We start from the raw sequence: 23726 nt of genomic DNA, 5'->3' as shown, positions 1-23726 counted from the left end.
GCCTCCTGTGCCAAGCACTTGGGACTGGGAATACTAAGGGTGAGCAAAGTAGTCACAAGCTCCCGTCCCACAGAGTTTATACATTGGTGGAGGAAATGGGCAAAAAGCAGGTAAACACATAAAATCAGAGATTGTGATCTGTGCTATGAAGAACATGGAGTACTTCAGCCCAGCTGGTCGAGGGAGGTCTCTTTGAGAAGGGACCATTTAAGCTGAGGCTTGAAGGAGAAGTGGATGGTGTTTGTGTGTGTGCGTGTGCTGGGGGGATGTGTTCCAGGCAGTGGGAACGCTGTGCCCTAGAACCCCCAGGCTGGGATGAGCTCCATGTGTTTGAGGAGCTAACACCTGACAAGGACAGGGGAGAAGAGCAGAGAGGGGATGCGGGAGGCGGATGGAGGATGGAGCACATGGGGTCTTGTGGGCCGAGGTGAGAGGTCTGGACTTTGTTCATGTTGCAATCGAAGTTATTGGAGGGTTTTCAAGAGGTTGGCAGACACGCTGTAACATTCCTGCTTTTCCCAGTCCATGGGCCCCCTGGGAGCCCTGTCACCCTGAGGGCTTGCAGAAAACACACCGGGCAGTGCTACTCACGCAAAATGAGCCCGGCTGTTGCTTTTCTTTATCAGTGATCTCTAGGCACTTTACCCACATCAGGGGATTAGACCACTCACATTATTTGATGATCCCTCTTCCTACCATGTGTCACAGATCTAAAGAGTCAAGTGCTGTGAGACCCCGTGGGAATTAGCAAACCCCTCTGATCCAGTGACTATTGCTGAGATGGGCAGACAGGCAGCCTCATCAGTTTGCCACAGCCTTTCCCCACCTCATTCCTGTGACCTGCACTCATCCTCTTTGCCATAGAGGTATGAAACATTAGAAACAGTTATCAAAAAAATTTTAGCTGGTGGGGCTGGCTCCGTGGTGGAGTGGTTAAGTTCACGTGCTCCGCTGCAGGCGGCCCAGTGTTTCGTCAGTTCAAATCCTGGGCGCGGACATGGCACTGCTCATCAAGCCACGCTGAGGCGGCGTCCCACATGCCACAACTAGAAGGACCCACAACTAAGAATATACAACCATGTACCGGGGGGCTTTGGGGAGAAAAAGGAAAAAAATAAAATCTTAAAAAAAAAAAAATTTCAGCTGGTAAAAATCGTATTTCTGTATTTTAGATAGTTGAACCAAACTTGATCTTTAGCTAGAAGCATTTCTTTTAACTCTTGATTGATTTCATTTATATTTTGTGTGTAGTCCTAAACATTTTCCTATGACTTTTATTGTTCAAGTCAACAATATTGAAGTATAATTTATATATAGTAAACTGTATTCATTTAAATTGTACAATTTGGTAAGGCTTGACAGTTGTATGCTATGAAACTACCACCACAATAAAGATATGCATCATTTCCATCAAAAACAAAAAAGGAAACTGTTATCAAGACTGCTAGGGTGGGAAGAAACTTCCAGAACATCCAAACTTTTTTTAAAAAATGGGGATACTGAAGTCCAGAGAAGAAAAGGGACTTTTCTAGGTTCCATAGGAAGTAGCAGTAGAGTGGGAACTGGAAGGCAGACTTCGTCCTACATCCCACCACATCTGGTATGGCCCCCGCAATAGGGAGGCAGCTTGGCAAACCTGTCGGTGTTTCTCGAAAGGGGTTCCATGGAATAGCCATCTGGGATTTGCTCTATATCTCATGAGTCTGGGGCGTGCTGCAATCACTTCCTCCTTCTTGGAGATTCACCACGAATGGTAAAGGCCCTGAGACATCCAACAGCTAAACATTCATTTAATGTTGCTTAACCCAGTTTCCCCAAATGATGAGACAATGGAATCTATCTTGGTGGACTATCTATTTACATTCTGGGGAATACTCCTTGGGAAGTGCCACCTTAAGAAAAAAGCCCCTGTCCACAGCCCCTGCCCTTATCTCATTATTATTCTTGCTATTATTATCTTTGAAGGCCAGGGCCATAGCTCATACTTGGGCTCATGTGATCACGTCTCCCTCCAGGTGCCTTGCACGGGGCCGAGTCCTCAGGGATGATGACATAGATCAATTAATCAGCACACACTGACGATGCCTGTTGACTCTGGATCTCCTGACTCTTACGGCCTCATCTGAGATAAAGGGCAGCTCCTGTCTTTCCTCTCCTCACCAAGGATAATGCTTGGGGAAGCCTTGGCAGGGAAACTCATAAACATCCCCAAAGGTCACTGAATGCTAAAGCGATCTGCCCTACTCCCCGCCCTCCCTTTTAATCTGGACAAATCCCATTCCCAAGTGTTAAGTCCTAACTCAAGTACAGCCACCCCCAGGAAGGCTTCCCTGACTACCTCTTCCCTGTCTCTCTGGCCTGTGCTCCTCTCTGCCTCCCCTTTAGTCTCCTGAACTTGTCTGTACCATGTGTTTAGTGACCGGCTTGGCATCAGCCTGTGCGGGGATCTAAAGGAGGGTAGTAGGCTGGGAATAACGAACAGCAGAGGAGAGACGAGGCCTGAGGCTCCTAGTGTGTGCTGGGCCTATCTAATCACATTTAAATTCAATTAAAAAAAAAATACCGTGTGGGGCAAACAAAGCATGCCTGTGTCTGAAATTGTCAGAGGGCTGACAGCTTGCAACAGCTAGAATATGATTTGGAGCGGGGAAGGCACTGCATTTGGAAACTTTAGAAGTCCTGGAGCTGCCACCAATTAGTAGTGTGACTCCTGAAAAACACCTCCTCTTTCTGAGCTTCAGTTTCCTCATCTATAGATTAGGGTGAGACTCACTCTGCTTCCTTTGTGCGATTTGAAGAATGTTTCTCTTGATTCTATGCCAATGACCATGACCATTAACCCCTTTATAATCAGAGCGGACATTTATTCAGGACTTACTGTTTGTCAGGCACTGTTCTAAACACTTTGCATATATTAACTCCCTTAATCTTCACAATAACCCTATGAGGTAGGCGCTGTTATCATTTCCACTTTACAGATGAGTAAACCGAGGCAGAGAGGGGCGAAGGAACTTGCCCAAGGTTACAGAGCTGGTGGCTGGCAGAGCTGGGACTATAAAATGCTTTCACAAATACTGGTTCATTTAATGTTCTCAAAGGCATAATGAATTTTTTCAGGCAAGTATTTCCCTTTCCCCTATTTTATAGATAGAAACACTGAAGCTCAGAGAAGCAAAGTAACTTGCCTGATGTCACACAGCTAGGAAGTGGGCAAATCTAAGCCTAAACCCAACTCTTTTGACCTCAAACCCTTTGCCCTTTTTTCTGTGCCATAGGTAAAGGACAGGCAGGTGGTCTGTGATGAGAACAATGTGCTGGTGTAGGGAGTTTTGTTCCCCGGGGCAGAGAACACGTCTTGCCCTTTCTTTTTTCCCCTCTAGTCCCTAAGTCAGGGCCCTTCTCTCCTGGGAGCTTAGTGCTTGTGACTAGTTTGGTCATATTGCCAGGAAAATTGCCTCCTGCCTTCATTTTGGCTGATTTCCACCCTCTCCACGAACTTGGATGTTTCTTAACGGTGGAATGTTTTAGTGTGGTTACCTGAGTCTGGGGGTCTGGGGAGGGTTTGTATTCTCCATGGGTGCTCTCTGTCTTGCGTCGTGTTGTGCAGGGGTCTGGACTAGGGTTCTGATCTTGATTCTGCTGCTCTGGCATCCTGGAGCAAATCACTGAACTTCGTTGGGGCTCAGTTCTTTGGCTGCCAGCTGGGGACAATCACGTCTGTCCTGGTTCCACGAACGCCCTTTGGGAAATGCAGTGTGACACACAGAGAAGGGGCCTGCTGTGAGGCAAGGCACACCACAGGTGCTCAACAGACGACACTTAACTGACTGCACGGGGTCGATTTACATGATGCGGACACAGAACTCACAATACAGAGTGAAGGGTGGGAAAGAGCAAAAAAATAAAACTGCCAAATGTGCAATAGGATCTCAATTATGTAAAATATACACAGAAAAAAGACTACAGAAAAATACACTAACATGTTGCCAGTGATGGCCTCTGGGTCATGGGCTTGTATGTCAGTTTTGCTTTGCTAGACTTAAAAAATTTTCCTGTTTGCTAAAGTTAGCACGTTTTATTTTTATATTTTATCATTTAAAAGTATATATATAAATTTATATGTAAACGCATATATTTATTAAAAATCATATTATATTTATTATATATTATTTACCATGTACTATATTATATATACTATATATATACATATATAACATATTTTATAAATATAAATATAAAATTTAGTACATGACCCTTGACAGTGCTGCCCTAGTTACCAAAACATTGATGTGATCAGGTGTGATCCTGCATACATTCGTTCATTCATTCATTCATGCCTTTCTCAGGAAAACAGACTGAGGGCCAGCTGTGTAGAAGGCACCACTGATGATTACTGCAGGGGACTCTAAGAAGAATGGGGTACAGTCCCCGCCTTTAAGAAACACATCATAATCTAGATGGAATATAAGGCATAACCATAAGTAACCATAATTGAGGGTAGAAAGAAAGTAAAAAATACTATATGCTTTCGGGATATTGCTGCTAGGAGTTACGAGTAATCTCCTCTTAACCAGGAGAAATCTCTTCTAGCTGTGGAGATTAATTAAGATTTTATGAAGAAGTTGGCATGTTGTGCTGAGCCTTGAACGACAAGTAGAATTCTGGACAAGGGGAAATGGAAAGGCATTACTGGCAATAATAAAAGTAATGAAAGGTAATGTTTATTTAGCACATACTATGTACCAGGCATTGTGCTATTAAATTACACACATCAGCTCATTTAAGTCTCACTGAAGCTCTCTGAGATAAGTAGTATTATCATCCTCAATTTACAGATGGGGAAACTGAGGCTTACAGAGAGGTTAAGTATTTGCCCAAAGTCACTGGATGGTTGAGCTGGGATTCACACTCAGGACCTCACTATGAACAGCTATGTCACAGGGAGAAGAATAACATGAATTGAGGCAGGAAAACATGGGGTCCACAGAGGATTAGAGCGGGAGCTTCCTGAAGGCAGGCAACATGTGTGTTTTGCTCATCTCCCCTCGTCCAGGGCCTGGGCAATGACTGGCACATTGTAAGTGCTTATCTGTCGAGTGAAAGAAACAGTGAGTGATCCACTGTTGCTGAAGTGTGGGCTGGAAGGCAGCAGGACAGGAGAGGGTGTGAAGGTAGAGATTTTAAGCAGAGGCAGGGCCCATCAAAGTCCATCAGAGAGTTGAGAGCCTGCTCAGGCAGTGTGGCAGGCTGCATCGCAGGGAGGGGTACAATTGGTGGGGAAGCCCACCATAAGCCCACTTGAGAAGCACAGGAATGCCAGGGAGGGTAGCGGGGCTGGGGAAGAGGCTGCGTAGGTAGAATGGAGGAGAAAGAGGCTGGGATGGTGCCTGTCTAACTCAGAGTGGTGAATGTGTTAAAAGTTAACTCTCTATCAGAGCTTCATTGCAAATCCATCCTTCTCTTTTACCAACCCCCTGGGGGGGCTTGGGCTGCCTCTGAGCCCACTTCCTCATCTGTAAAATGGGGATAATCACGCTCACAGAAAACGGTTGCCCTGGGACTTAACCAGGTATTATGGGAACAGTCAGTACCCTCTCCTACTCCTTACCCCTACTCCCTTACAGGTTAACTATTGTCTGCATCTACTTCACAAGAGGAGCTCTAGGCTGAGCCTCCTCCTGTGAACTGAAGTCAATTTCCTGGCATGTGCCAGAGGCCCACGAGTCTTCAGCGTTTGCAAAAACACTCCGCGGCTGGCACTGTTTGTTTTGGCCGAGGCCCCTCCCTTGCTAACTCTGTCCTACTCCTCTGTGTCAGTATAAAGAGGCCTCACCACGCCCAGGAGCCCCTGATGTCAGAAGATAAGTGATCCAGCCCACGTTCTTCCAGAACAGAGTCCTTTGGAAAAATCAAACTCAAAGAGGAATAAAACTGCACATCCAAGTGTGTGAAATGTTCCTTCCTAATAAGCACAGATAACTCAAGGAACCATCCCTCCCCTTTTACCTATGCCCCCTGAAAGAATAGTTTCATGGAAATTTTATCTTTCTTCACACCCATGAGCCAGGTGGGCAGGTATTGTGCTTCCCATTTTGTGAGTGGGGAGATGGAAGCCCAGGGAGGCTCAGGAGGCCGCCCAAAGTCATCCAGCAAAGTCAGCGATGAGACCTCGGTTATAAACCAGGTTTCCCGGCTCTCTGGTCCCTCGCTTGGCCTCCTCTGTCTCTCTTTAGGAAGTTGTCAGCACCGGGAGCAAACAAACACGTAATTAATTACAAATAGTTATGTGGACCCACTTCCTAATTTTTATTTTTTCAGTTTGATTTTCTATGCGTCTTTGGGTTTGAGGCGCATCAGTGGTTGAAGCCCTGGGCACGGCCCAAGTTAGTCTGATCCTGTCTCTTTTTGCCTAAAGTCTATCTTGTCTTCTCTCTTTTTTTGGCCTCAGGTCACCTACTGCTTAGTTACTTGGTCCCCCCAATTAGGGTTTACCTTTAGGAGAGACAGGATTCAACTTTTTCAGTATTTTCCCTAAGCCTGTGTATTTGATGGCTTCTCCATAAATACCTGTGGCTATGGCAATGGAGGGAAGAAAGGCAGGCCTTACGGTGTGGTACGAGGGGTAAGGACAAGCCCTGAGGAGTTAGACTGCCCTGAAAAAGCCCACTCTGACAGTTAGCTGCTGCCTGTGACCCTAGGCACCACCTGACTTTCTTTTCTGAACTTCAACTGCTTTCCTTTGTAATTGACGATCATAACAGCTCAGGGCCTAGCCTGGTGTCTGGCACAAGGTAGGGACTCAATGGCTATTTGTGGGAAGAATTAATACCTATCTCACTGAGTAATTTTGAGGATTAAATGAGATAATCAACGTCAAGTATTTCTCGCAGAACCTAGCATATAGTGGCTACTCAATAAAAGTAGCTACTCTTAACTATTTGGTCATTTAATATTTAGAACTGAAGACACGCGTAGAGAATGCCATAGTGGGTCAGGAATGAAAAAAACCTGAATCCAAACCCCAGTTCCATCGTTTTATGTAGAAAAAGACACTGGATTTAGGATCAGGAGATTCAGGTGTGAGACCTGGCTCTGTCCTGAACTAGCTGAGTGACCTTGGTTAAGTAACTTCACTTCTCTGAACCTCACTGTCCTCATCTGCAAAACAAGGAGCTTGAGTAATCATTAAGATTCCTTTTTCCAGCTCTAACAGCCTCAGTCTAAGATTTAGGCTCATGCAACTCTCTTGGCTTCTCTGGCCCCAGTTTGCCCATCTGTAAAATGGCACACTCGTGTTTGGGAGTTCCTCCCCGGGGCACGACAGCCCGAGGGTGTGCAGATCCCAGTGCTCCTCCAGCCTCCATGCTGCAGGGCCTGGCGGTTCTTGTTCAGCTCAGACTGACTGCTGGGTAGTGTGGAGTGGTTACTTATCCCCCCAGAGCCCTCGTCCCCTCACAATGTGTATGGGGGCACCTCTCCCTTCTACCTCCACTTACAGGCATATAGTAAAGAATAACCAACAATGACCATTATGTCTCCTATTAACGAAGTTCAGAGAGGATCTAGTGTGAATAACCTCTTCAGGAAATATTTATCAATAAACGTATTAAGGAATAGTGCATTCCAGGGACAAGGTGCAATAATTTACCTTCTGAGTAAGAGTGTATATAATGCAGTTATGAAGAATCTTGCTTAAATTCCTTGAGATTTCCTTAATCATTACTTTTGTTGGTACCTCTTTTGAAGCACTGGCCTCAGTCTCTATAATTTACACAGCACTTGGACTAACGTTGTCCCACTTGACTCCACAAAAGCTGGGAGGGTAGAAGCAAGTCAGGCATAATTTACCTGCGTTTTTCCACCAGGAAAGGGGGCCCAGGGAAGTGTGGAGAGCTGGCCGGGAACAGAGGCTGAGTTACAACATATGGAAGAGCTGGGACTAGACATCAGATTGCCTGACTGTCCTCACTAGCACCTCGCCCCGGTAGCCCTGGTCACAACCCTACAACCAGCCTTGTCCTGTGGGACAGTTCCAAGAGGCGTTCCAGTACGCCCTCTCCTCTATCCTGCAGGTCATGTGTTCTAAGCCTTGGAGATGGCCAACATTCCAGGCTGTTATGTCTAGAGCAGATGGGATCACAGCCAGTCAGAGGCTACAACTTCTCCAAGTGAAGTGTGGGACCACCTTGGTGGGCAAGCACCCAAGGGGTCTTGTTAGACATGCAGATTTCTGGGTCCAGTCTCAGATATGCCTGATTTCAAATGCTTTGGAATCCCTGTTCAAGGTTTCCTCCTATCATCCAAACTAAAGCAGCTGATCTAGTCTAATCTATTACTGTAGTAATTATTGTCTTCATAGACACCAGACAAGCACTTGTTTATCGCTTAGTTTATTGTCTCTTTCTCCACTTTAGAATGTAAATTTCATGAGGCTGGGGACGTTGTTAACCTGGTTTATTGCCACACACACACACACACCCCCTTTCCTAGAATCCTGCAGGCCCCCACAGTACAACGTCAGTAAATACTTATTGAACTGAATGTGTACTAAAGTTTGAAACCGCTGTCATACACCGCTCCTTCATTATACAACAGGGAAACTGAGGCCCACTGAGGAAGCGACTGCTGCAGAGTTGGTAAGGGGCAGGGCCAGGGCCAGGACAAAATCTCAGATCTCTGGAGTCCCAATCGGGTGTTGGTTCAACTCCGCCCAAAGCAATTCTTTAGAAAAAAAGAAATCCACTTGTAAGAAAAGACATTTCCTGCCCATAAACACTTGGTCTCGTGGGCTTGGCCGGATTGCGGGCTGTTGGTAATTCCGTACCCACCTCCTAGGCGCCCGCTGCCCCTAAGGGTTAAGGGCCCGCCTTCCGGTCCGGGCGTCGAACCCATCTCCGGTCAGTGTCCGGGCCGGGGACGGCGGGGAGGAGCCGAGCACAGCCGGCGGAGGTGAGGGCGGTTCGCCCAAGGTCACCCGGGCGGGGCCTGGAGGGGCCAGGCCCGCTGTGCGCCAGCGAGCCAGCACCGTCGGCGCGTCCTTGGGGTGGATGGGTACCCCCCTCCACCACCCTGTAAGTGGCGGGTGGCATTAATGGCTCCTTCTCCCGAATCTGGCTCACCTAACCTCAAGAGCGCGAGCAGGCCCGGGCGGCCGCATGGCCCGTTCCCATGTGCTCCACCTGCGGCCGCTCTCACGCGCTGGCCCTTTAAGGAACCTCCCCCGTTTACCCCCCCATTTCTTTTGCCCCCCTCATCGCCCCCGCCTCCCGAATTGCATCAGGCACGTGCTCGCCCCCGTCCGGTCTGAGAACCCCTCACCCCCCAGCCCGGGAGATGCTCCGAGGAATCAGAGGCGAGGGGCGGGGCGAGGGGCGGGGCCCCGAGGCCGTGCGCGCGCGCTCCCGCCGCTTTCGCCTGCCCGCCCGTCTCCGAGGGCCGGCCCAGCGGGCGCGCCCCCGCAGCGCCGTCCCCTCCCCTCGCCCGCCGCGTCGCGAGGCGCGCGCCCGCCCGCCGCCTGCCGCGGATCGCGTGGTCTGCTCGGCTCGCCGCGCCTCTCCCCCGTCCGTCCATATTGCTGCAGCCCCCGAGCCGGGAAGCCCGGGCCGCCCCGGGGGCGGGGGGGAGGGAGGGACGGGACGAGAAGCCTGCCAGGCTCGGGGTGGGGGCGACTTGCGAGGACCGGGCGGGGGGGGACGCGCGCCGAGGAGGCCTGGACCGCAGAGTGGGGGGCCTTCCTCCCCCCCCCGCCCCGCCAGCGGGCCTTGGATCTACGGCGCCTGCATCCGACCGGGAGGGAGGCCGCGCCTAGCGTGAACCCCGACCCTTCTCTGCAGGGACTGGGGCCCAGCGCCCCGGAGGAAGGCGTCGCGGGCGCTCTGAGAGCCAAGTTCGAGGCGGGGGAGGCAGCCTCGGGCGCGCCCGGCTTCTCCGGGGGGGCGGGCGCGCAGATGGCCACTCAGGTGGAGCCGCTGTTGCCGGGGGGCGCCCCGCTCTTGCAGGCCGAAGAGCACGGGGGGCTGGTGAGGAAGAAGCCGCCGCCGCCGCCCGAGGGCAAGGGCGAGCCCGGGGCGAACGACGTCGGAGGGGGGGAGCCGGACGGCGGCGCCCGGAGACCTCGGCCGCCCTGCGTCAAGCCACACAAGGAGGGCACCGGGCAGCTGGAGCGCGAGAGCCCGCGGCCGCCGCAGCCGCCCGGCGCCGAGAGCCTGACCATCAGCGACGGCGAGGAGGGTGGCGGTGGCGAGCCGGGCGCTGGCGGAGGAGCGGCCGGAGCCGCGGGCGCCGGGCGCCGAGACTTCGTGGAGGCCCCTCCGCCCAAGGTGAACCCGTGGACTAAGAACGCGCTGCCGCCGGTCCTGGCCACCGTGAACGGACAGTCCCCACCAGGTGGGTCTCCTTCCTTTCTCTCCTGGTTGCGGGGGCCTCTTCCGGGGACATGGGCGTCCCCTCCCCCAGCGGCCTCCAGGGCCCCGGGGTCCGCCGCTGGTCGTGGTGACTCGGGATTTTTTTTATTGCCTCCTGGCTCGTTCGGGTCGGCGTGCCTTCCCCCCGACACGCTCGGGAACGTGCCCCTGCTGGAGGGCCCGGCGTGTCGGGGCCACGGCCGCCGCCTGGGCCGCAGCGGTTAGTGGGCAACGGCATGGTCCGGGCCTAGCTCGCCGGGAGAGGGTGGTTGCTGGTTTCGGTGAAAAGGGCCCTCTTCCCCCCACCGCGTGTTGGGGTGAGAGACGGTTTCTGGCCTAAACCTTCCTCGGGAAGCCCCCTCTTCCCACCCCGCCCCACGCTCCCCGTTTTGGTAGCGTTGCGATCGTCCCCATGTTGTAAATGTTTAATGGGCATATGTCATGGGCAGAAGAGTGCCCGGCGATGAGTTCACACCGACCGCACGGATTCAGGATTTAAAAGTTAACAAGTTTTGTTCTCTGGTAGGTGATATATTAGGCGATATTAGGCGGTCGAGTCCGGGTCGAGGGGTCGGTAACGAGGAGAATGGGGAGAAGAGGAAACCCAACGTGTCATTGAATTCGGTGGTTTCCCTCCCCGATCCTGGGGACCTTCCGCCTTGAGAGGGAACCGGATGGCGAGCGTGCGGGGCATCCAGTTAGGGGGTTGGCGGAAAATGTGAGGCGGGTGAGGGGGCCTGCGGCGACACGAGGGGCGTGTGGCGGCGGGGGAGGGAGTGGCCGGCTGGGCGGGCGGGTGACAGTTGGGCGCCATGCGCCGCGCCGCCGGTCCGCGGGCTGCTCGCGGCCGCTCGGCCTCTGCGTTCGGCGCCCGCCGCGCCGCCGGGGGTGGAAGGCGGGTGCGGGCCGGCGGCGCGGCGCGGCCGGGGGTGTGCGTGTGCGCGAGTGTGAGTGCGCGTGCCCCCTTCCCGGCATTCCTCCGCAGCCGGGACAACGTGGTGCCTCCCCGCGCGGGGAGCGGCATGTGACCGCCGGCCGGCTCTCCCCGGGCCCGCCCTCGGCTTTTTGGTTCTTTTGGACCCGGTCCCTTGGGGGAGGTGGGGTGCAGGAAGTCCCGGCGGAGCCGTGTCGGCGGAGGGGAGGCGGCGCAGAATATGGAGGTTTGTCTCGGCCTCCCCTCGCCGAGAATAGACCGGCGGCCTGGTGGGGGGCGCGTCCTCGCTCGTCCCTTGGCTGGCGCGCAGAGGCGCGGTGGGTCTGGATTGTTTGGTTTTGGATCTTTTTGAAGTGGACCCGCATCAAAACCTACTGGTAGCCGGGGGGACGGCCTCTGGCTTAGCCCTAATGCTTTTTCAGAATTCCTTCCCTTCTGCCGTCGCTGGTTGAGGCTGGCTGGTTTAAACCATCAAAATGGGGACAGTTGAAGGGGGAGCTTAGTGCCTTCACATTCAAGGGAGCAGAATCACTGGTAGTCCTGGGGAAACCAGAACAGCCGATTCTGTAAATGGCATGTTGCAATTTTTATTTCTTTTAAGGTTGCTTCATTTGGAGGAGGGGACATTTTGGGTTTACTAACAGTACCTCAAACCATGTTCTCTTCCTTCTGCTCTTCCCTCCTTTCTCTTCCAGAACCCTCTTATGCAAAGGGCAGTGCAGAAACCTCCATTTTCTTGCATATCCCTCCTGATCCACCCACAGAGGGAGGGAGAGCAACTTTAAGACACTCTTTGGTCCTTCCTCTCTCTTTAAACTCAAAAGGGGTATAATCATCCCCAGGAGAGAGCACTCCTCAGAAGTTTAAATGGGGCTACTCACCCTGGCTGCTGCTGCTGAGCTACTGGTGAACCTGCCTTGTGGGTTTTAGGTCAGCCATGACATCAGGTGGTATTGGGTGCCTGAGCTGGCATTTTGTGGAAGTTCAGGGGCCCTTGATAGGGTGCGTCATTGGGGTTATTGATCGTGGGAAGAAGACAGCTTGGCTGGCATCTCGCCTTTCCCTGTGAGTGGGGAAGCTAAGATTGCTTTAAGTGCCCAAGGCAAAATTCTGAGTCTGGTAGATTTGCTCTGTTCTTGTTTTTCTGGAATCTTACGGCAAGAAAGTGTCTTGTCTACTCATTGGTTTTGAACCTTTGGCGTAATCTTTGTCAGAGTAACTGAGTTAATCCGGTGGCTTTTCTGTTTAAGCCTGTTGTGAGGGCTTGGATGCTTTTTGAGGGAGAATTTCGTGATTGAATCGTCTGTCTGGTAAGGTTAGCTGGTGGCCCTTTCTTTGGAGTCTACGTGGATTGCCAAGGCGCTTTTCCAGCCCGGATTTTGTTTGCAGTTTGGACAAGCTTAAATGTGACACCAGTGGAGTGGCAGTGTGGTCTTGGGATTTTTGTGTACTGTGATGCACATGTTTTTGGGAGTCTGCAGAAATGAGTGCCTCATAAGCCAGCTAAAAGCTTTCCGAAGCTTGCTGCAAATGCCTATTTTTAGTCCTCCTTTTGGCTCAGATGCTAGTGTTTTAGTTCTTTAAGGCACACGTGCAGTAACTAGTAATAAAAGATGTTTTTTGACGTCCCCTCTTTCTTGTGGGGTTCTCTATCCTGGTTTAAGCTTCCACATCTCATGTTTGTAGATTTGTAGTCTTGGGATTTTTATTTTGGCTTTATGTTGTTTCCTTCCCTGAGAATATTTTGAAAATATTAAAATTTTTTTTCCTTATTCTAGCCACAACCCTTTAAGTGTGAGAGAGGCAAGACATCTTACTTTAAAGAAGAAATATATAGCAAAGGTCCTGGGGTCAAAACTGTGTGGGTTCAAATGCCAGCACTACCACTTGCTAGCTGTGCCTTCTTGGGCAAGTTACTTAACCATTCTGTGCCTCAGCTTCCCTGTTTGTATAATAGGAATTAAATTATGATTTACCTGCCTCATGGGGCTGTTGTGAGCGATCACTGTAATGATATGTGTAAAGTGTGTAGCCCAGTGCCTGGCATATGGTAGCTCTTATACCATGTTTGGGAGATTAAGTCTATGGGACTTTCCGGGACCCTTTCTGGGTCTCTGTGTTCTCCACTTGTAAATCAATGAAGTACTTGCCTTTTCTGGTATTGTCTCAGTACTCCATGAAATATGTAGGATCTATCTCCTTAAAAATGGACTTTTGCTTGTCCACAGATGTGAAGGGCATAGTATGGATAATCTCAAGGGTTGGTGACCTAAAGAATTGGCTGTTTTTGCTTTGGAATGTGCAGTGATTAATGTTTTAAAAATAGGTTTTTTATTTGTTCCTTTGCCTTTCCTTCACATTACCTGTGGGGAGAGCGCCTTTGTGCTCTCAGGGCTGTGGGGAGAGGCCGGTCTGACTGAACTGAAAGTTGGCCATGGCTCGTGATGTGCGGTGGGTTGAGACCTGAGGGTATCATAGCCACAAGGTTCCACCGCCAGCAGTGGGAATCGGTGGGTTGGTTGTGTGGCACCTCTGACTTCATGTAGTAAGAAGACTAACCAATGCTGTAGTCTTTTTCTTGATTCTCTTTCAAAGAAAGTCGGGGGCAGGGTCTGAGACTTGAGTGTTTGTGTTCTAGGCATCACTTTTTTCTGTGTCCTTTTGAAGTGCAGCTAACTGACGGCGTAAAATAAAGGGTTATTATGCCAGCTGACCCATGGCAACTGCAGGGTTCTTCCGCCTCCCTGAGCTGGCCCCAGATAAACCTTCCTTCTCCTCTGCTCTCCTTCCTGGGTTTGGACCCTTCCCCAGGTTCCGCCCAGTTGTACCAGCTGGGGCATCTGTGTGGATTTGGGGCATCAGGCTTCACTGTGTGAAGACCTCATAGCATCGAAGCTACTTTAGATCCTGGCCCCTTCCTGCCCCACCACAAGAAGCAGACTGGATGGAAGTGTTCTGCCCTGGAATCATAGTCTGCACTTTTGAGTCTTAGCTTTGCTTCTTTTGCTGCCGCCCCTGCTGGGTTTTTTTTTGAATTAAGGTTTACTTGACATAAAACATTATATTTCAGGTGTACAACATAATTGTTCAATATTTGTACGTATCAAGCTTTGCATCTCACTTGCTGTGCAATTTTGGGCGAATTACTCAGCCTCTCTGAGCCACTATTACCTCATTCTCAAAATGAGAATGATAGTTACTATTTCAGAGGTCATAAGAGTTAAAGAAGATAATGTGTATAAAGCCTTTAGTGTAGTGCCAGGCACAGATCATCTAATAAGTGCTGCCTTTTTAATATTGCTATTTTAAAAATCTTATAGTAAATGATCACCATTATTAGGAGTGTTCATTTCACTTCTGATTCTGCTCATGGCCAGCTTTGTGATCATCAGCAACCCCCACTTCCTTTCTCTGTGTCTCTTGTTTCTTCATCCATAAAATGAGGGAATTGGATTAGATCTAATGTGTTAAGGTTTTTTAGTATCAAAAACACTTTTTTCAAGAAACCCCCTCCCCACAAAACAAAGAAACCAAAGCAGAGCTTCTTGTATGTGTGTGTTTATCTCTGCCACGGTGGTTAAGAATTCCAGCTTTGAATCCAAGCTCTGTGAGGGCTGCAGCGGCTCTTCTGGCTTCAGCAACCTAGACTGATGGTTTGGGGTGCGTGTCAGACCTTGTGGAGCAACCAGACAGTATGTGCCTTACCGTGCGGTAGCAGGAAGTACATAGCACTGTCTGTGAACCCCCACCCCCAATACAAACTGAACCCAAACCTAAGAGAACCGTAGATCTGTGAGGATAGAGGGACAGACTGACCGTGGGGTAGCGGTTATCCACTTTCTGAACGTGAGAAATTCTACAGGACAAATTATTTTATCAAAAAATAAATGGCGGTTTTTTAAAAAGGGAACTGTTATAGATGAAAAAGGTTGAGGCATCAATCAGATGCATTGCATGGATCTTATTTGGATCCTGATTTGAGCAAACCAGTTATAAGAAGACATACTGGTGACAGTTGAGGAAATCTGATCACTTTATATTAAGTTATTTGTCAGGGGTGATAATGGTGGTCTGATTGTTTTTTGTTTGTTTTAAACTCCGTGACTCTTTATATTGTGCATCTCTGGCTGAGAACTGCTAGGTTAGCTTCAATAGCTGAGGGCTTAAAGCTGTTTTCCTGTAGTTCAATCCAGTTTCTCCTCTTCTCAAAGAAGGCACGCAATTAGGGCACCCTCTGAAGGGGAGAGCGAGGGAGGCCTGCCCCTTACCTCCTGGGCCAGGAGTTTGAGTTTGACATTAACTGGGAAGTGAGTGCCTGCTTGGGAGGGAGAGGGGCTTAGGAGGTGGTTCCAGGCCCATGCTGGCGGGGGTGGTCTCCCCGCAGTCTTGACCTCTGACCCTCCGGAGGAGCAGACTCTCTTGGCTGATCCACCCCCGGTCTGCAGTGGAACCTAGGCTAGATTAAACGTTTCAGAGCTGTTACTCAGCACTCATTCCCTCCCTTTGGGAGGTGGGAAGGGAGGGAGGAGGAGTGGGCCGAAAACCACAAGAACCTCTTTAAAATGGAGAGCTTGGCAGATGGGAGTGCCCCTGTTTACAAAGTCCAAGACAAGCTCACAGGGGGTAATTAGGGTGTTGGGGCCTTGAGAGGGCTCACAGGTGCCTCAGTCCAGGCTCACAAACCTCCCAGACTGGTCCAGAATGATCTAAGGGAGTGGCCAGGAGAGAGGACAGCCGTACCTTGCTGGGGCTTCATGAAAGGAAGCAAGTTTTGATACCTGGCTAGTGAAATTATAGGAAACAGTGGGGTGAAGGAGCCAGGGGGTAGGTGATGGGGTTTAAATCAGAGCACGGGCAGAGTACTTCTCTCTGCTCTCCCTTTGTGATCTCAGACAGCTTGCCTAACCTTTGTTTTCTTATTCACAGAATGAGACTAACTTCTGTGCTGAGGTTGTTTTGAGGGTCAAATTGGTATCAAGTATGGGGTTGCTCAGTTCATGAGTTAAAATGTCCCACACGGATTAAGTGTTTTATATTCCATAAGATGCATTCCAAAGCCAAACATATGTAGTTTGAGGAAATTACCCATTCTGAGGGGTTACCGTACCTTTCCTAAGTGAGGGTGATAATCAGCACTTAGCTTCACTTTCAAGTAGTGCTATTTGTTATGGTTGTGAGGACCCACTAGCCACCGCAGATAGCCTAGGGTGTCTCCCGTCGTATTTTCCCACAGTCTGGACCTGCTACCTTTCTTTTGGCTGTGACTTCAGACTGGCAAAGCCCTAAGTGTTGGGGGTGAGGAGTATGGGCCTTTATTGATGAATTTTGTAAAGCCAGCCAGGTAAATCTGTTGTGTATGGTGAGGGCCTGCCCTGTCTGAGTGTTAGGAACTGTCAGTAAACCCAGATGACCCCTCCAGGAGAGGTTTTGTTTACAGGGCACTTTCTAATAACCCTCCAAACTTGTTGTGGTAACTTCCTTACCCTCCAGACATGCATTCCAGCAGCTAGAGGTATTCTTTTCTCTGCTTTAAAAAGAAGTTGCCAGCTTCGCAGGAACTGAAGTCCCACTGTGGCCGGGGGCCGTCTGCATGCATGGTCCACCCTGGGCTCTGTGGTCTTGCTCTTCTTTTCACAGACACTAGCTTACTGACGCTCCTGATAACCCCCAGGAAAGCAGTGGTGATAGCGGAGGTACCATGCGCTGGGTGCCTTACCTGGTCTGGCCCACGTGATCTGCTCGGCAGGTGCTCCTGTTATCCCCGCTTCACGGATGAGGAAAGTGAGCCTCAGGAGGCATTAACAAGCAACTCTGCCCTCCTGATTGCTCAGACTAAAAACCTGAGGGTCATCCTGGCCACCTCTGTTTCTGTCACCATACTTCTAATTTACCAGTACATCCTTTTTGTTCCTGAAAACTTCCTCCAAAGCTAAATGCTTCTTACCGCCTCCTTTGTTACTCGCCTGGTCCACACACCATTGCTTCTCATCTGGACCGTTGGAGGAGCAGCTGCTAGCTGGTCTTCTATCACTCTTGCTAAAATCCTCTCACACGGCTTCTTGTAGCGGAGTTAAATCGGAGTCCTTAGAGTCTCCTCTAAGACGATGCTTGATCTGGCCCCCCCCCCCCCCCCGCCCCCCGCCAGGCGCTGACTCATCTTTCACCGCTTTTCCCTTCCAGCAGCATTGGTCCTAGCCTTTCCTGGTGCACTCTCCTGCTTCAGGGCTTTTGTTCTGGAATGTTCTTCCCCAGATAGCCACTTGGCTCACACACTCACTTTCTTCAGGTTCCTGTTCACATATCACTGTGATGGAGAGGCATCCCAGATCACCCTGTATAAAATAGCAAGCCTCCACCCCTTACTCTATTCCCATCCCTCCTACCCTGCTTCATTTTCCTCCTTAGCCCTTATCACCATCGGGTCAGGACTTCAGTTTTTGACTACTGCTGTATCCCCAACACCTACAACATGCCTGGCACATAGTAGGCAGCTTGGTGAACATTTAATTAATGAATGAATGCATGAATTTCATGCTTTAACAGCATCTTTCAGCACATTTTGAGTCCGGCATAGAGGATACCAGAGTGAATAATAAAAATCTGTGTTGGCAAGGAGCACATGCACTCACAGTCCGATATGGAAGGTGCTGTGTGAGAAAAGTGTGAGACTATTCGGGAGTGTAGCAGGGGCACCCAGTTCAGTCCAGGTCGGAGAAGTCTTTCCGTAGGAGGCAGTGGCAGTGCTGAAATGGCAAGGATGTGTTGGAGTTACCTGAGCAAAGTCCTGGAAAGAGAGCTCATTCTTGGTTTAGGATTGGCCCTGGGGTTTAGAAAACTGAGTAATTCCCTGTGGCTGTAGCATAGATGACTCGAAAGGTAAATTTGATTTTAACTGGAGGGCAGTAGGGAGCCATTGAAGATTTTAAGTGAGGGAGTGGCATGGTCAGATTTTTCCTTTTGAAAGATTACTCTGGCCACATGATAGAACCTCTTAGGTTAAGAATAGATGATTTGGGGTTTCCTATCTGATCCTTTGGAGCAAGGTTCCCAGATTACAAAAGAAAGCAGATTTCCAAGTCATTCCTGAAGTGTAGGTCTTGAGCAATTACCAGCTGTCGTTCTTTAAGGGTGGGGAGTGGTTCTGGTTTATGGGATTTCTCTGATCTTTCAGAAGGCCACATTAGCTGGAATGCATCTCACTTGCCCGAAGAAGCACACTTGCTGATGGGCTGGCCTAGGCTGAGCTCATGTTTGAGCTTACAGCCACCAGTCTGCTGGCCCCTGCTGCAGCTGGATAGGTGGGAAGAGGAGGCCCCAGAAGTAGTGGCAGGGGGACAGGCTTCCAGGTGGCATTCCCCAGCTCTACCAGGGGAGACACCCATGTGGCTGGGCTTCTAGGCTCTGCCTGCCACCGGCTGCTGCAGCTTGGCTCTCGACTTTTCCACACATAGCCAAGTGCACAAGATTTCCTTCCCATCAGAGCCACCTCCCCTCAGCTGAATTCAGCTGTTTTTACACCTGTATTGAGCACAGTGGGGTTTGCATTTGCCTGTAGAGAGGCTGCTGTAGTGACTTGCTGAGAATGCTGGGCTGTGGAGAGTCAGGCTTGCCCAGCCCAGTGCCCAGTTGTCAACTCTCTTCCCATTGCTGTGCCCTCTTTTCAGGGAGGAAAGAGTGTTGAGAGCTGGAAGGGACCCCAGAGGTCACTGAGTCTTAAACCCTCATTTGCAGGTAAGATATTACAGGCCCAGAAAAGAAACAGGAGTTCCTGAAGATCACAGGGTCAAAGCAAGGCTGAGACTTGAAGCCAAGTCTCTTGGCTCCCCCTCCATTCTGTTTTCACTCCACCTCTGGAGGAAGAAGTAGAATGGGGTGGTTGAATGTGGACTTTGGAGTCAGTCAACCTACAGTTTCAGTTAGCCCAGCCACTTACCCGCCGGGTGCCCTTGGACGGCTTGGTGACTTCTGGGCTTCAGTAAATGGAGTTCTGTCTAGAGTAGCCATGTAGTGGGATCATTGCTGGAAGTGAGCTAGGCGAATGTGAATGCTCAGCCAGGGCCTGGCACATTAGAAGTGATCGTAAGAGTGTTGATGGTGCCTCTTTTGAGGCCTTGAATTTGACCTGGGTCTTCAGTTTGCTAACAGAGGATAGGTGCTGAAGCCAGCCTTTTTTTCTTCCTGAGTTCTCTGCCTTTTGATCCCTGCTGCTTGGTCCTGAGCATACACAGGAAGGCAGCGCATGCCCTTCTTAGAGCCAGCTCTTCCGACCCTGCCCCAGGCTGCCATGCGACTCCACAGTGGAGGCGAGTTGAAGGACTCACTGGAGGCTGAGAGGAGTCACAGCCGTGAGAAGCCCACATTGCGGCGGTTGGCAGTGCCATGGTGGGAGGACGGCAGTGAGAGACAGGCCCAGGTACCTTGCAGGGAAGCCCTCCCACTCCATCTTCGGTGTCTTTCTGCAGCTTTGGGTTTGTTTGGGAGAGCGGAGGTCTCTTTGCTTCTCCTATTTTGTGTACGTACTAACAGTAATGTGAGGGAGACCAGTTACGTGGATGAAACAGCCCGCTTTGGGTTTTGCCCAAAGTGGAGCTGAGTGTAAGGGTAGTTTGGACATGGTCAGAGCAGAGTTGGGTGTGAGAGGCTAGATGCTGCTTCTAGGGAATGTGGGAGGGAGACAGGAAATCAGGAGCACACAGAGCAGGCGGCCCACTGGGACGCCTCACCTTTCTGAGGAGGGAATGGTTGAAGGCACTAGGATTATTTTGCCCAGAGAATCAAAGCTTGCAGTGGGTGGAAATGCTGGTTGTTCTGAAATAGGGCATTGTATAGACCTGCTTTATTTGGCCCTGTGGGTAAAGCTCTGAGGGCAGGTGGGAGATGGAAGGTCAGTAGGATTTGGCTGCAGTCAAGTAAATTTCAGCAGTGCCCGCAGATGGATTCAGCTGTCACAGGAGGTACTGAGTTCCTTAACAGGGTGATAACATTTAAACAGTTTGGATTGTGATTTGCTCTGGGGCTCTGCAGCTGCAAATTGGCAAAGTACTTCCTAGATTTGTTCATTCAGAAGTTTTTGAGTACTTGTTAGGTGTCAGGCCCCAGAATTCTGGGATTAAGAAAACACATGGGGCTTATATCTTAAAAGGCAGAAGTCACAATTGGGCGCCCCCCTCAACCTTACCTCTTCAGGCTCAGTGCAGTCTACTGACATGTTTTGATTTGCCTTGCTTTTAAAAACAATTTGTAGTAATCACCTATATTTTAAAATCAAGAAAATTTGTCTGGAAGCCTGGAGATTTGCAACTTCTCTTTAAAAAGTCAGACTCTTGAGTATACAAAAACCCCCAGTGAATTGTATACTTTAAATGGGTGAATAGCATGGTATGTGAATTACATCAGTAAAGCTGTTATGGGGAAAAAAATGAGAACTGGCCACATTGTGCCTCTGTTCTTTTGTGACTGCTGTCCAGTGGCAGGACCTAGTCTCCTTTAGACGAGGGCGCCAGCATGAGGCCTGTGGGCCTACCCTTTGTGTGTTTTAGCAGTCTGTCCAGCCCACAAGCTGAGGAGCATCCTTATGGGCGATGAGGAGAGGAGAGGGTGGGGAAGACTTTAAGGCCTAGGAGAGGAATTGCAGTCCATAGAGGGGACTCCTTACCCACCTCTTTGAGGGAGAGTGGGTGTGATGTGGAGACAAGACACCACTGGACATTGTGGCCTGAGGTCCCAGAGCAGCAGTAGAAAGCTGTCTGAGAGCTAAGGGATAAGCTTGCCAGGGAAGCTGAGTTCTGTTAGGCCCCAGTGAGCCTTTACTCTACTCCCCTCATCTGTGAAATGGGTATACCATCTTTGATCTTAATCTCTAAGGCCACTTCCAGCTCAAACACCCTGTAGGTGTCAGAGCAGCTAAGGCAAATGTTATTACGTCTGAAGGTGGAGAGGGAAAACATCCTGGCTAGAGGCCTTGGGCAGCATGGTCCTGCTATTTGGGCAGTGGAACTGAGACTCATTGGAGCATTGGATTCTCTCTGGGGGCAACAGATACTGGAGAGAGGCTTCTCCAAGGCAGGCCTCTCCTCACAAAACTGTTGGTGTGAGCCCTGTAGGAGTAGGGTAGAGAACTCTGGGCAGGAAAACGAGACCAGCCTTCTAGTCCCAGCTGTTTGGCTCACTTGCTGAGACACCTTGGGCAACTTAGCAAACCTCTTCAGGCTTCTTAAATGAGGGTGGTTGGGTCAGAAGAGCTTTCAGGTTCCTTTCCCACAAAGACTGCAGTTTGTTGACAGCTTTCATTGAATGGGGTTGCTGCCCCTCCCGATTAGACTGGCTGCGGAGTGCCGTCCCCGAGAGTTTGGCCAAACCTGTGGGATTCTTCTACCTAGGCATGGGGGATTCTGTCCTAGGCTTCTGGGAAATGCTGGGCTAAAATGATCTGCCCCAGAAGGTTGTGAGTGCCCTCAGCAGTGTGCAGACAGTAGTGGCCCATCTCTTGGCAGGAATGTTACTGGGAAGAGTCTGACATCCTGTACCTGGTTAGATTGGGTGGTTGCTGAGACCCCGCCCTCTTCTGGCCTTAAGATTTAGAACCTAGGTCTGGCGGAGGCCAGGATCACAGTCTCAGCCAGCTCAGTAGAAGGGAAGCTGAGCGTTCTCAAGAGACTAAGTCCTCAGAGTCCTCAGGCTTATCTAGAGAAGCAGGAGGGCTGGAGCCCATCTTTGGTGTGAAAGGAACTAAGTTGGCTGCCACCAAAGTGAAAATCATTCATGTAACACATTTGTTTGAGTAACCTACTAAGTGTTAGACCATGGGAATATTGATGGAATCAAGACAGAAGGGACCTGCCCTCATAGTTTACCTTCTGATGGGGAGACACTGTAAGCCAACAAGGTAATTCTGGTTATCTCTTGCTGCCTAACAATTCACCCCAAAACTTCGTAGCGTAAAAAAAATAACTATTTTGGGGCCAGCCCGGTGGCACAGCGGTTAAGTTCGCACGTTCTGCTTCAGCGGCCCAGGGTTCGTGGGTTTGGATCCTGGGTGCAGACGTGGCACCGCTTGGCAAAAGTCATGCTGTGGTAGGCGTCCCACATATAAAGTAGAGGAAGATGGGCACGGATGTTAGCTCAGGGCCAGTCTTCCTCAGCACAAAGAGGAGGATTGGCAGCAGTAAGCTCAGGGCTAATCTTCCTCAAAAAAACAACCACCACCATTTTATTCACTGATTTGTGTATCAGGGTTTGCACAGGGCTCAACTGGGCGATTCTTTTCTTTATGACGATGATAGAGGTGATGGGTGCCCTGGTCTGGAGGGCCCACCACAGCTTTACTCCCATGTTTGGTACTTCACTCCCATGCTTGGCAGTGATGGATGGAAGACTGAGTTCAGCTGGAACTAGAGTGTCTTCAGGTGCCCTCTCCAGCTTGGTGGTTTCAGAGTAGTAGGACTTACTATATAGTGGCTTAGGACTCCCAGAGAGTGTCCCAAGAGACAGGAAGTAGATGCTGTCAGTATTCTAAGGTCCTGGGTCTGAACACAACATCACTTTTACCTTATTCATGTTGATAGAGGTCAGGGAATGCCTCTAAGGGTGAGCCAAGATGGAATCGATTAGGAGCCTGGTGGTGAGCATTCTAGCCTGTAGGAATAGCAAGTACTAGGTGGTGATAAGTTTAGAGTTCTCCAAGGAACTGACAGAGAGGCCTGTGTGAATGAGAGGTGAGGGGCTCAATAAATCAGAAGCAAGAGGCCTTTGGAGAGCACCTTAGGGAGTTTGGATCCTGTTCTGAAAACAATGACAGAGGTGGCATGATCTGATTTCTGTTTTAGGATTACTCTGTTCTGTGGTGAGTGGACTCGGGTAGGGGACAGGAAGAGACCAGGTTGGAAGCCGGAGACTTCCGCAGGAAAGAGATGGAAAGGAATGGATGATAGCATAGTGACTTGGGCTGATGTTTTAACTAACTTGCTGTTTTCCCCCAAGTCTAAACCACTTAGAGAGGAAGTTTTCTGATTGCTGTTTCTTACTTCCTTCTCTCTGCTCAGACTCTCTAGAAGCTGAATTAGTTGTACTGTGCCCATTAATCAGAACTGTGGCCTGAGGCAGGCCAAGATTTCAACCCTGGTTCTGGGTCTCTTGGCCCCAGAACCAGGCCCTGCCTAGGCCAGCTTCCCCTGGCGTGTCCCAGGCTCCATGCCCCAGGGTGGAGTTGAGGGGGGTGTGGGTGATATAGTATGGGGGCACCAGCAGGAGCAAGGGCAGGGATGGTGGGGCCAGAGGGTGGGGAATGAGCCTGGCATGGGCTCTCTATGTCACAGATTTCTGTTCCTGACTTCTTGGTAGAAACTGCAGTGGCTTTTTTATTTCAGGTAAGATCTTCAGAGTGGGGTCAG

The 23726-nt window shown here is 50.2% G+C and overlaps 1 protein-coding gene across 2 annotated transcripts in view; it reads left to right on the top strand.

The window, feature by feature from the left end:
* Nucleotides 1-23726, top strand: part of LARP1 (La ribonucleoprotein 1, translational regulator) — a 79063-nt gene that overhangs the window by 20210 nt on the left and 35127 nt on the right. Inside the window, exon 1 of one of the 2 annotated variants that reach the window (XM_014830020.3) lies at nucleotides 9625-10386. The exons of the other annotated variant lie outside the window; for it this stretch is intronic. Coding sequence (XP_014685506.1) covers nucleotides 9948-10386 — 439 coding nt within the window. The 5' untranslated portion in view covers nucleotides 9625-9947. Of the gene's footprint in view, nucleotides 1-9624; nucleotides 10387-23726 lie in introns of those variants that run through there. 2 annotated transcript variants of the gene reach the window in all.

The sequence above is a fragment of the Equus asinus genome, chromosome 9 (genome assembly GCF_041296235.1).
Source record: "Equus asinus isolate D_3611 breed Donkey chromosome 9, EquAss-T2T_v2, whole genome shotgun sequence".
Classification (NCBI taxonomy): Eukaryota; Metazoa; Chordata; class Mammalia; order Perissodactyla; family Equidae; genus Equus; species Equus asinus.
The sequence above is the reverse complement of the archived record's forward strand: the minus strand, read 5'-3'. Positions and strand labels throughout refer to the sequence as shown.